Here is a 13628-nt window from a genome sequence, read left to right as displayed (position 1 = left end):
CTCGACCCCTTTGCCGGACGTACGGCTCCAGCCCTTCCCCGTAGCACGTCCGCTCCCCCTCCCCCCCCCGGCTTTAATGTCGATGGTAGCGTCCCTCGGCTGACAGTCTGGGCGGCGGCAGAGTGCGCCTGCGCGGCCCGGCCACTTCCGCTATTAGAGGGCTTGGGGAGCGATGGTGAGTGTTCGGCGCTGGCGGGTCAGTCGACGGGCGGCCAGGGGGGGGGGGGGGGGGAGTCTCGCCCTCGGGATGGGGTCCGACCGATCTCTTTCTTCGCCTTGTCAGTGTGGCGAGGGGGCTGGGCCTTTTCCTCCTGGAACCGACGGCAGCAGCTGGTCCGCCCACGCTCGCTGCCGACGGGGACCCCGGTGGCGTTGGCCGCTTTGATCTCCCCCCCCCCCTTGCAAAGGACTTGTGGGTTGGGGGGGTGTCGGGATCAACGATCGAAGCGTCTTCCCTGAACACAGTGCGCTTGCGCAATCAAAGCGGTTTGCCTAGTTTAGACGGGCACTTATTTTGCACCCAGGGCAGTGGAGGGTTAAGTGACTTGGCCGGAGTCGAACGCGCAACCTCGGGGTGCTGAGGCAGCTGCTCTAACCACCGGGCTTGCTACAGAGCTGCCTCCTCTTGCCCCAGCTCCAGAGGCTGATCCTGTCAGCTGCCACAAAAGAAGCAATGATGATATATTTCAGCAGTGACACCCCCTCCCCCTCCCCCCAAGCCGTGTGGATTTTTAATTTCTTTATGGATTATAGCAGCACTCCCAGCTCTGGGGAAATAATATATCAAAAATAACTATACACAAACTAGTTTTTCTTTTGGAAAATGATAGAGGAAGTTGAAAAAAGGAAGAGACTTTTCCTCTCTTTGGTCCTGATGCATAAAAGCTTTCCATGGCAGTCTTAGTGCTGCAGAAAGTCTTCCTCCCCATGCACAAAAGGGTTCTTCATCGCTGCTACCAATGGCAACCGAGAATCCGGAGCTAATTAATATTTAAATAACTCTCCTTGTGATGCACAAAAAGGAATGCCCCCCCCCCCCCCACCTTTATGGGGCAAAATTTTCCAGCAAGTTGCTGTCCTGTGTGTGTTGACAGCACTGTCAATTAAAGCATTTTGGGGGGGCCGATTGGGAGAGCAGGGGCTGCTGGCTTAGTTGCAGACAGGTGTTTTTTTTGAGGGGGGGGGGGCGTTAATAGCCACAGCTATTCATGTTTGTGCACTCGCATGCGGAACAGCTGCGCCCTTCTTAAAAATATATATAAATAAAAGCTGATTGCAGCTCCAGAGCCAGCAGCCACTGCTCTCCCAGCTCACTGACTGTGGCTCCAGAGCTGCTCTCAGCCAGGCAGAGGGAAGAGGAGCGGTGCCTAGCGATCACTCTTCTGAGTAAGCGCCAGGAACAGTTCCTCCCCTTTTAACTGGAACTGCTCCGCATGAAAAGCGGGCATATAATTTGTATGCTATTTGGCTGAGCATCACCTGATAAAGAAAAATCGTTCTTGCCTTGGTATTTTTTATTGTGATGCTGGAGTGTTGTGTATGAGGACCTTTGAGAAGAAGGAATGTTCTAGAAACTACGCTATTGTAGACTCCCGCTTAAGGAAAATCAGGAGTGATATTATAAAATAACTTCTTTGTGGATAAGTGGGTGTCTAGAATGGCTTTCTGTTGGGACAGGTGATAGATAAAACAAACAAACGTGGTTAATTCAAAGATGCTGTAGTGAAGAAGTGAGGGGAGGGAGGCAGAAATAGCTTAGTTTACCCATTTTATGACTGGGCAGTCTAACAGATCTTAGCTTAACTATCCCCATCTGTTACCTTCTGTGACTGTACTACACTTCCCCCTTCGTATTTGTGGGGGTTAGGGGCAGAGCCGGCCTGCGAATATTGAATATTCACGAATAACTTTTGGGCTGGTTCTGACCTTCCCTCCCAGCATCCCAGACCTTACCTGGTGGTCTAGCGGGCTTTTGGGGCAGGAGCGATCTTCCTACGCTCCTGCCCCATACAGATCACTCGCAGCAAATGGCTGCTGCGAATTCCCATAGTCTCGAGACTATGACAGGAACTCCCCGCAGCCATCTGCTATGAGTGATGTGGCAGGAACGTCAGAAGATTGCTCCTGTTCCGAAAGCCCGCTAGACCACCAGATAAGGTCTGGGATGTCAGGAGGGAGGCGGGGAAGGTCCGGAATGCAGCTTATTTAAAAAAAAAAAAAAAAAGAAAAGTTGCTAATAACCAAATCCACAGATACTGAAACCGCAGATTCGGAGGGCTGACTGTATATTAGTTACAGAGTTGGTTGCAGAATTACAACTCACCCTTCATTCCCTTTGGTTCAGAGGGAGAGGTGAAGAGAAAAATAAAGGGTAGCTAAAGGAAGTGTGATCCAGTGATGCGGGCTATCAAGCAATGTGCCCACTAGTTTTGAGAAAAGCTTGGCAGATTGGATAGGATGAGAGGAGACATCCCCCCCCCCTTTTTTTAAAATTAAACTGCGCTAGCAGTTTTTAGTGCACGGAGCCGCGCTGAATGCTCCATGCTGCTCCCAACGCTCAAAGACTTCCTATGAGCGTCAGGAGCAGCGCACAGCATTCAGCGCAGGTCCCAGTGCTAAAAAACGCTAGCGCGGTTTAGTAAAAGGGGGGATAGTTTCAGGCACCTTCTAAAATAGGTGTATTTGTTAATGTCTTTTTAGATATAATTTTAAATGGCATAAGTAGCTGAAAATAAAGTTAGAGCATTATTAAAGCAGGTTTCACGTATATTTGGTTTTACCTAGAGAGAATACCAGTTGCTTCTAAACACTTTGGCTACAAGTGAAATGTTCTCTTCTTGATGCTGTCTCAGTGCAATTACTAATAGTGAATGGTAAGGTTAGAGCAGGGGTGTCCAATGTCGGTCCTCGAGGGCCGCAATCCAGTCGGGTTTTCAGGATTTCCCCAATGAATATGCATTGAAAGCAGTGCATACACATAGATCTCATGCATATTCATTGGGGAAATCCTGAAAACCCGACTGGATTGCGGCCCTCGAGGACCAACATTGGACACCCCTGGGTTAGAGCATACTGGAAAATGACACAGGGGCAAATCTATCTCCATCCCTGTCCTATCCCCACGAGTTCTGTCCCTGTCCCTTCAAGCTCTGTCCTCCTCTACACAAGCCTCAAACACTTATGATTTGAAAGTGTTCAAAGCTTGTGTAGATGAGGACAGAGTTGCAAGGATAGCGACAGAACTTGCAGGGACGGAACAGGGAGGGGGACAAATTTGTCCCCTTGTCACTCTCTAGTGCATACTACTGCCTTGACAAGTGACTATTGGGAGTCTCCTGATGGCCACTGTGTCTGAAAAATGAAAGCTTGGCATGCTTGTGTGGGCTTATTCTGCTACTGACCATCTTGCGTTACAGGCTGGGTGGCATCTTTTAGTTCTTGCAATAAGGTGCTAGAAGGTCATAACTTTCAGATTTCAGACCTGCTGTGCAGAATGTTATGGAAGCGATACGTTTTAATTCACAAGCCACGTGCAATCTGAATTCTTGACAACCTACGCTGTAGTGGCTTAAATAGAAACCCATTTGCAAGGTGCAACCCCAACCTGAGGTCATAAGACATGAATGAGCCTTTAGAATTAAGAAATATTATAAATTAGAAAATTGATTTGGCTTCACAGTTGATCTAAGGTTTTAAGTATTTTAGAAGGCCATAAAGGTAAGATATTTTTTTAAATGACTTGTAAGTCAAAAATTAATTTGCCTAAAGTCCCAGTAAAGATCTGAGGTAAGCAGAGGTGTTTGGCCTTTTGGTTGAGGATGGGCGGGGGAGGGCTTCAATGGCTGGGAGGGTGTGGATGGGCTGGAGTGAGATTTGACGGAGACTTTGACAGTTGGAACCCAAGCACGATACCGGGTAGAGCTTTGGATTCTTGCCCCGAAATAGCTAAGAAGAAAAAATTTAAATTGAATCAAGTTGGGCAGACTGGATGGACCATTCGGGTCTTTATCTGCCATCATCTACTATGTTACACCCCTCCAATATAAAACACTCTACTCCTAATCTTCACTTGCTCTCCCAACCACCTCTGGGCTTATCCAGGGTCCAAATTGGTAGAGCTCAGATAGCAGTGATTCCCCTCTGATGCCTACCAGGTCAGTGCCTATATCCAAAATAATACCAATGTATCCTAGTGATTTTCTTGTGGTGCTACTGCTAGGGGGGTCATCTTCCAAGATACGGAATACATCTCTACATATGGAAGGAGAACATAAGAACTGCCATCTCCAGATCAGACCTTCGGTCCATCAAGTCCAGCAATCCGCACACGTGGAGGCCCAGCCACGTGTACACCTGGCGTAATTTTAGTCACCCATATCCCTCTATGCCTCTCGTAAGGAGATGTGCATCTAGTTTGCTTTTAAATCCTAGAACGGTGGATTCCGCAATAACCCTCGTGGTAGTACTGCAAGACTACCACTAGGGTTCATTGGTGCCATTTTGGATACAGTGTCAGTGAAGGGGGATATTTCTAAGTGGTGGTGCCTGACCCTCTAACAGTTCAACCTGCTAAATAATACAGTGCTCGAATACTGCCTTATTTAGCAAACTGACCCCTAGTAGGGTGTCGGAAGGCACCACTAGGGATCAAGTCTTGCCGTTTTACACACAAGTTACAGTGTACATCACTCTTTAGCATAGTGTGTCTTGAAAGATCTGGTCTATTTAAAGGCACGGCGGCTGAGTCTAAATGTCTGCCAAGCCTGTAATGCTTTTTCTAATTGAAATAAAACATTGCATTCCTTAGCTGTTAAATTCTACATGAAGAGAGCAGACTCTGAGGGAGACAATTTCCTGACAGAGCAGCAGAGTATTGATATTAAACAAGTTATTGCATAGGGGAAGTAGTTGATCTCTGCTTCACAGGTGTAATCTCTGTGTTCTTGGAGGCCTTTATTTGCTATATTTAGTACAGCATTCTTCTAGATCAGGAATAGGTAAAGTTCATTAAGACAAAATTATCTTAACTGAGCTGGATGCCTGCCTTTTTATTACAGACTTTAGAAGGTTAGTATGAGGACTTACTTTCTAAACTTTTGCCATTAACTGAATTTGAAGCCAGCCAAAAACAGAATTCTGGTAGAAAAAGCAGTTTTAGAACTATAAGTTGCACTAATCCATTATTTTTATTCCCTTCAGTCTGCTACACTCCGCCCTTACCTTAATGCAGTCCGAGCCACTCTCCAGGCAGCAGTATGTCTGGAGAACTTCTCCTCCCAGGTGGTAGAACGGCACAATAAGCCTGAAGTGGAAGTCAGGTAAGAGGAGGACATCCGTGAGCCGAATAATCGAGGAATAGGGATTAAGGCACAAGGCAGAATCAATTGTCAGCACTCTAGAATGCTGCTCTTAAAGAACGTTCCAAACAATAAGGCACAGCTTCATCAGTCAGGTTTCAGCTTTATTTCATGTACTGCAAATCATAATACGTAAGCAGTTTATATTACTGGAGAGTGTGTTTATGAACAGTGATATCCACTTTGTATCCAAGTAGTGCTGCTAGAGGATTCTGAAACATGTAGGATGGTAGAGAGCTACTGATTTGTTTCAGGGTCTTGAACAAGATGAGATACACTGTGCTAACTTGGCCAAGCCTGGGTTTCTTTCCTTGAGGCTATGGAAATATCCTGAAAAAGGTCCGACAAGCTTAAGAAATGCTAATATCTAGGTAGTCCCTAAGCTGGAAAGGTAGCCAACTATTCCTCATTCATACAGGGGCTTTTTTTTTTTAATTAAAAGGAATCTCTGAAACAAGGGTCCTGGGGTAAAGGTGAAAGGGGGCAGACTGAGGAGTAATCTGAAGAAATATGGGGGAGTGGAGATGAGGACTGAGAGGCAAGGATCGCTGAGGGAGAAAAAAGGGTTTTGTAGGGATGGGCAAACTGGATAGGTTGTAAATGCCATTGTTTTTTAGGTTTCCATATAAACCCATTTCCTTGCTAAACTGAGGCACATAGTTTTGCTGGAAACGAAGACGGGAAACTGAAAGGGTTGACAGTCGGTCTAGAAGAGGCAGATCGATAGGCTTAAGAGCGATAAATCCCCGGGATCGGATGGCATCCATCCGAGGGTCATCAAGGAACTGAAAGGGACTATAGCTGAACTGCTTCAACTAATAGCCAATCTGTCGATCAAATCAGGAAAGATTCCGGAAGACTGGAAGGTGGCAAATGTTACGCCGATCTTCAAAAAAAGGTTTGAGGGGAGATCTGGGAAACTACAGACCGGTGAGTCTGACCTCGGTAGAGGCGCTAATAAAGGACCACATCATTGATCACCTTGATGAACACGGTCTGATGAGGACCAGCCAGCACAGTTTCAGCAAAGGCAGATTTTGTTTGATGAATTTGCTGCCTTCGCCTGGTTCCTTTGATCTTCCAAACATGATGTCCTCCTCCAATGATCTTTTTCTTCTGACAGTATGACCAAAATGACAGTCGTAACTTCATCATTTGGACTTTGAGTGACATAGCCAGTTTGGCCATTATAAATAAGGTTGCAGGCCTTTTTTAATGGGTTTGATGTGTGGATGTTAGTTATATCTCCTCTATATGAAGCTTAGCATCCTTCTGGCTATGGCCACCGCCTGGTCATATTGTTTTGTTGCCTTGAGATTCTCAGACACTGTCACCTTAAGGTGTATCTTCTGAACTATGATCATCAGTCTCTCACCCCTTATCTTGTACATCTATACCTCAAGTCATCACTGCACTTCTTTGTATTAAATTTTACTCTAGCCCACGCTGAAAAAACCCAATTTCTTACAAAAGCAGTACAAAATAACTAAGCTATTAAAGGCTGTAAACTGCTCAGTAATTGTACAATTAAAGTGTAACCGTTAAGAAAAAGACAGAACTTTGAAGTATAATAGCATTCGTGTACTGCTCACATATATAGAGCCATCATTAGTCTGAAAAAAATCCTCTTTCCTTAGTTATGTTAGGGATCCAAGATTTTTTTGCTTTTTTCTTTTAACTTTGTCCTTTATGGAAACAGCTTCCTCAGGAGCAAAACATCTTTACATATTTCGATGACCCAAATTTCTACAAAAAAAAATAAATGTAGTGAAAAAGAGTTCAAAACCTTGACAAGATCACAATCAAGCATGCGAGCTGATACTTTCCAAAGCTTGTGTTCTATTAATCATGCTACAAGTCCAGCAGCTGGAAGGAGCACTATCAGATACTCCTTCCACAAAAACCTTTTGTTCAATGCTAATTCTGGTTTCCATTGTAACTTTTATCTATTTCATATAGTTCTTAACGGTTACACTTGAATTGTATAAGTTATAAGTGAGCAGTTTATAGCCTTTAATAGCTTATTTCAATTTTAACTGCCAGACCTTCCAGGGGTGTCCAACCTTTTGGCTTCCCTGGGCCGCATTGGCCGAAAAATCTTTTCCTGGGGCCGCACAAACGCTGCAGCAAGACAAGAGGAGGGAGCCGGCAAGACAGTAAACACCCAGGGGCAGCAGAGGAAAACACTGCATCGCCCTCGACCGGGGCCGCACAAAATACTTCATGGGGCCGCATGCGGCCCTCAGGCTGCAGGTTGGACACCCTTGCCTTAGTCCGTCGTTCTAATTTTTGTAGATCTCATCTTTTCTACTTTCTCGGTTAGATATCGTCATGTCGTTTGTGAAAAGACAGACCTTTTCCTTCTAACCCATCCCTTTAGGTCCTAAGTTCAGCTCACTCAACGTATTTTAAGAGCCTCCTCTGAGGGACTTTCTCAGGCTTTGTTGAAACCCAAGTAGTGCATGCCCTTTATCCCGTTCTCTGATCACCCAGTCAAAGAAATGAATCGGGTTTGTATGGCAGGATTTCCTTTTAGTAAAGCCACGTTGCCTTGGATCCTGCAACCTGTAGGATTTTAGGATATTCACAATCAGCAGCAGTTCCGTTTTTCCAGTCTCTGAATTGAGGTTTACTAGGCTGTACTTTCCCACTTCTTCCCTGTCTCTACTTTTGTGAAAAGGGACCACATCCTGCTCACCTTGTCCTGTGGAATCTCTCCCATGTCCAAGGATCTATTACATAAATCCACTAGAATTTATCTCGAGTTCCTCAGTATTCTGGGATGTTCAGTCTCATGGCTTTGTCCACATTCAGTTTTTCTTACTCACTTTCTATACTCCCCTTGGCAGATTCTTCTGGTCCTTCTCCAGGGTATTTGTTCAGCATATCCGCTATCTCCTCGTCACTCTCTACATATTGGGTCTCGGCATCTTGAGCCTTCCTCCTAGATATTTGAAAAAGGTCTCGTCACCTCTCTTGACATCTTTTGCCATTCTTCTTTCTGCCTGCGCTTTTGCTGGTGGGGCTAATGCTGTATATAGGAAAAAGCCCTTGCGTGATTAAGAGCCATGTATTAATTTGGATCCGAGTATCAGGCAGTGGTGTCTATCTGTGGTGCACTGATAGATGCATCATTAAGTAAGTGTTGCAAAGGGGGTGGGAGGAATTGTTTTGCTAACAGTTTAGGGCCACAGAGCCCAAATTATTCCTATGGGCCCTGTGGCAGCACGTGCTGTTAGTACATGACCTCCTTGGGGTGAGGTGTTTATGAAATGTATACTGATTAAATGATACAGTAGAAATTATCCATAATTTGAATGGGGAATACAATTATTTGGTTTGACTATGAAATTTGTGTGAGAAGCTCACAAGCATACAAAAATGTTTGACCTTTGGAGTCTCTCTCTTGTCTATGTCTGATATGTACAAAGTGCTGCCCATATAGTATATTCCACCAAAGCGGCACCAGCCACAGGAATATCAGAACTTGGGGGCAAGAAAGAGTGTTTTTAGCCAGTCTAGCTTGCACATTACTTCAGCCTCTAATGCACAAAAGGGGTTCTTGTGGCTTTTACCGATAGAGGTAGTAGCCATCGAAAATCCTATGCAAGTGCATTACAAGGAGCTCATTAGTATTAAAATGAGCACTCCATGCAATGCACAACAAGGAATGGCCACCTTTTAGCGTGCAAACTTTTCCAGTAGGTCTGAGCTGTCATGGGCTTAGTTTCTTGTCAGTGCCTAGGTGCTGATTGGCTCAGGCACTTACAGGAAAGTTGGTGAATCATGAGCCTGACCTGCAAAAATCCCCAGGGCTCCAGTGAATCCCCTCACAAAAAAAAAAAAAAAAATCTCTGGTGGTCCAGCAGAACCCTCACGGACCCACTCCTGAACCTCTCATGACATCCCTACCCCCTGGACTATAGTGCCAAAGCTAGATATCCCCCCCACCTTCTTATATGATACTTGTGCTCTTCCAGTGGTAGGAGCAGGGCACCACCATTTTGAAGGATAGGCCCAGCAGGAGAAAGATGCCAATTCCCTTCTGCCACTACAGAAAAAGTACCAGGAAGGAGGGGTGTGTTTAGCTTGGGCACCATAATTTGGGGGGGGGGGGGTGTAAGGAGGGCTATCAAGCTGGGGACCTGGTCAGGCCATTGGACCACCAAAGATATCTTTATTTTGGAGGGGGGCGAGGATTAGGTCGAATAGGGTGTGGTCCACTGGACCACTGTTTTTTAGGGGGGGTTCCATGGACATGAGTTGTGCTTACCTTGTGAGCATGCCTTAAGTGCCGACCCCCTTTGCAGCCAGTCCTTAACCCAAAGAGCGTGCATATAATTTGCATGCGGTTTGTGTTGAGCATCAGTCGCTAAAAACAGACCAGTGATGCTCAAAACTCTGCCGCCAGAGAATCTGCCTCTTTTTCTCTTTCACTCTTTGGAGAACATCATCTTGATTAAAATAATTGTTAAGAATTCAAGGTGTGATTATTGAATATGGGGAAAACTGAAGATGTCTTTATTTATATTTAACTATTTAGAGAAATTAAGCAGAAAAGAAATGATCTTTTACTAACTTTTTAATAGCAATGTTCAGACTAAACTCTTTATTTGATTTTACTTTATACTGCTCGTGAAAATATAGCTAAGTGGTTTACAATTAATGCAGAGAGAAACAGAAAAAAAGGTAACTTCACAAATTCCCCTTACACACACTTTTTGGGAATGCAGTATAAAGCGGTTGTTTTTGGTAGTGTCAAAAGTACTGTGTAAGGATGGTTCACTAGCATGAATCGGTTGCATTTTGTTTTTCAGGAGTAGCAAGGAGCTATTACTACAGCCAGTGGTAATTAGCAGGAATGAGAAAGAGAAGGTCCTGATTGAGGGCTCCATTAATTCTGTACGAGTCAGCATTGCGGTGAAACAGGTGAGGTTGCAGGAAAGGTGAAGAATCGTTCTGGTACGAGGTCAGGCTATGTTTAGGATCCAAGGGACAGAGTAGGACAGCATAGGCTGGACCGGAGGCATGATTGAGCTGAGGAGTTCAATGTGATGTTGTGCAGGTATGCAGCCATGCTTGGGTTTAGAGCAGTGTTCTTCAACCACCGGTCCATGGACCAGTGGCAGTCCACAGAAATTTCCTGCCGGTCCACACGGCCAGCACATGCATGAGGCCCAAAACAGTGTTCTTCAACCGCTGGTCCACGGTGTGATCGATGCGGCGTTATCTTCGAGCCAGCTCCCTTTTCCTAACTGATTCAGTGCACAAAGCCATGGGCAGTGGCTCCTACGGGCATCCTGCACCTGAACCGGAAGCCTTCTCTCTGACGTTGCAACGTCAGAGGGAAGGCTTCCAGATGAGGCATGGGACGGGACGTGCAAGGTGCGATTAGTACTATTATGGGGCGGTGTCTGTGGTGGAGATTGGGTAGATATGGGCGGAGTCTGGCCCACCACTTAACCCCATGTTCTTCAACCGCCGGTCCACAGAATAATTCTTTTATTTCTGCCGGTCCATAGGTGTAAAAAGGTTGAAAAACACTGGTTTAGAGGATAGCTGAGCTGCTTCTGATAACAATGTGCTTAGATGAAAAGGATGCTGATATAGTTGCTTGTGTGTAAACGTAACGCCTGTTCTTCACAGATGGTAACGCATAGGGATTGTGGAGAAAACTGCAGATGTCTTGCTCAGTGAGACGAGAACACTGTTCTCTTCCCGAGCACATGAAGAAGCCAGTCTTTTAAACACATCTCTCTCCCCCTAGGCTGATGAGATTGAGAGAATCCTGTGCCATAAGTTCATGCGCTTTATGATGATGCGAGCAGAGAACTTTTTCATCTTGCGGAGGAAACCAGTGGAGGTGAGTCCGTTAGTATGCAGATACTCGGTGAGAAATCACATGGTAGGAGATAAGACGTCGAGGTAAAGTGGTCCTGGGAAGCTCATTTAGCAGATAACTAAGAGATGCCTTTTCTACGGTATGAAACTGGTTGATCTATAAGGTGCCAGGGGCAGTGGCGCCCCTCCCTCACCCTATTCTCTGCAACCCATCCACTCCTTCTCCGTCCCCTCCTACCATGCGCATGCCCCTTCCCCCATACCTCTTTAATGTTCCCAGCGCGAGAAGCAACCCCAACCTGCTGCTTACACCAGCATCGGCTCTTCCTCTAACATCACGTGCACACGCATAGTAGTGGTGAGGGGGGCAGAGAGGAGGATGGGTGCAGACACCCCCACCAAGATGGCATCCCTCCTCCACCCTACCCCCTTACTATGCCAGTGGTGCCCACCAGCTTGTTTCCAGGTTTATTTAAAACTTGATATACTATCCAACTGGAAAACTTTCTAAGAGGTTTATAACGTTAAAATGAAAGAAATATGAAAGGAACTCCAATAACAAAAGGAAAGAGAGAGAGAAGAGAACGTTATTGGCACAAATATCCACAGTAGACTTTGCAGTGAACAGAGCATTCGTTTCTCTTTTGGGACTGAGTCATTTACCCATTTGTGCAGTAGGGGGCGCTGCAGTACATAGTGCAAGCCTAATCCAGAGAAGAGTTACATCTTAGAATGTGGATCACAACAAAGGGCTTTATTACTGAGCATTGAAATTAGGGCTTGTATTCCTATTTATTGTCCAGGTAATTAGGTGGGGGGGGGGAGCGTGAGTACAAAACAGTGTGTAGTGATATTTTAACACAACAGTTGCTGTTGCTGGATACCTTTTTCTGGTGGATTCAAATATGTATGTTTGTATCACTTAGGAGTCTTTTGGCGTAAAAAATATGAGGCAAGACCGGGGTGGGTGGGAGGGACACATTAATTATTTTTACATCAGGCATGTTTTCTCAGTTTAAAACCTAAAATTGGAAGCCCTCGTTATAGCAGAGATTGCTGAAGGAATGTGGCGATGATGGTGGGTTTGCATAGATTCATTCTATCGTTTGGTTTTAAGACTGCTCTTTTCCCCAGGGATATGATATCAGCTTTCTGATCACAAACTTCCATACAGAACAGATGTACAAACACAAATTGGTGGATTTCGTGATCCATTTTATGGAGGAAATTGACAAAGAAATTAGTGAGATGAAGCTGTCTGTCAATGCCAGGGCTCGGATTGTGGCTGAGGAGTTCCTCAAGAACGTGAGTTGGTCGTTTTAGCTTCCTCGGCCAGGGAATGATTTTCAAAAGCAGCGTAGACAGTTTTGTGTTTTGTCCTCTTAGGTATGTATGGCTTATATTGGGTTTTAAACCATAGAAATCGCTTGTCCTTGAGCAATGTCTAGGTGGTTTGTTTTTATTTATTTAAAAATTTCTGTCCACTTATCTTAAATATTCTAAGCAGATGATGGAATTGCTATGGTAGTGTTGGAGTAGTTGATATCTTCACATTTGTAATGTTTTTATTTTTTTTTAATCTATATTTCCCTCGCAGTTCTAAAACATCCAGATGAACTTGAAAATGTTACTTATGTGCTTTCCTGGATCTCTGCACCACTGCTCCACCAACGCAGGGGAGGACCAGTGTGGGAGTTTGACAGTTAATGACGAAATGAGGAAAGATGGTCAGATCTGGGAGAGAATTCCAGGCAAAACGTGTAGAATCCCCAAGGGATGGGACAATTTATTTTTTTCCTGTTGTTTTTTTTTTAACTAAAATTCTGTGCTTGTATGAATCCTGTGCTTATTTTTTGTTGTTCTAATAGCTAATTATTTGCTGTAATTTCTTCAGATGGACTCTCCTAGGGACTATGGCTGGTCTTTTCAGGGTGGAGGGGAAGCTGGGTCAGATTAGATCTATAAAGAAAAATTACTGAGCTATACACCAATTTTTTTCCTTAATCTTTCTCAGGGCTCAGAAGTGTGGGGAGAAAAGGGAATCTTGAAGTTGTATTGCAAAGAAGCCTCATACACCCTAACACTTTTCCAACATATCTTAAAGCAATCACCACTGGCATGGAATCATAGAACTTCATCAGTGTTGTACACTTCAGACAAGCCAGGAATATTTGTCACTTTAGTCTTCCCAGATCAGCAGAGAACCTCCATCTTCCTTTCAAGATGATACTAAGATTTTTTTTACTGAATTCAACCGCGAACAGGAGGGGATTCCTTTAGAGAAAATTCTCCTCTCCGTGCAGCAGTCTGTGGCTTCAAGATGACAGATAGTAGAGAGCCCCGAGAGCGGTCCAGCATCCCAGATTCTGGTAGGGTGTAAAAGGGGCGGTGCCTAAGAATTGTAATGGATAATGCCCAAGTAGATCAAAG

General features: G+C 44.9%; 1 protein-coding gene across 1 annotated transcript in view; it reads left to right on the top strand.

Moving 5' to 3' along the window:
- The first annotated feature begins 25 nt into the window (after window positions 1–25).
- Window positions 26–13628, top strand: part of LOC117351380 — a 65850-nt gene continuing 52247 nt past the window's right edge. Inside the window, exons 1-5 of the mRNA XM_033926606.1 lie at window positions 26–175; window positions 5200–5318; window positions 10175–10286; window positions 11125–11220; window positions 12333–12503. Of these exons, the coding sequence (XP_033782497.1) occupies window positions 173–175; window positions 5200–5318; window positions 10175–10286; window positions 11125–11220; window positions 12333–12503 (501 nt within the window). The 5' untranslated portion in view covers window positions 26–172. The remainder of the gene's footprint in view (window positions 176–5199; window positions 5319–10174; window positions 10287–11124; window positions 11221–12332; window positions 12504–13628) is intronic.

Source organism: Geotrypetes seraphini, chromosome 17 (assembly GCF_902459505.1).
Source record: "Geotrypetes seraphini chromosome 17, aGeoSer1.1, whole genome shotgun sequence".
NCBI lineage: Eukaryota > Metazoa > Chordata > Amphibia > Gymnophiona > Dermophiidae > Geotrypetes > Geotrypetes seraphini.
The sequence above is the reverse complement of the archived record's forward strand: the minus strand, read 5'-3'. Positions and strand labels throughout refer to the sequence as shown.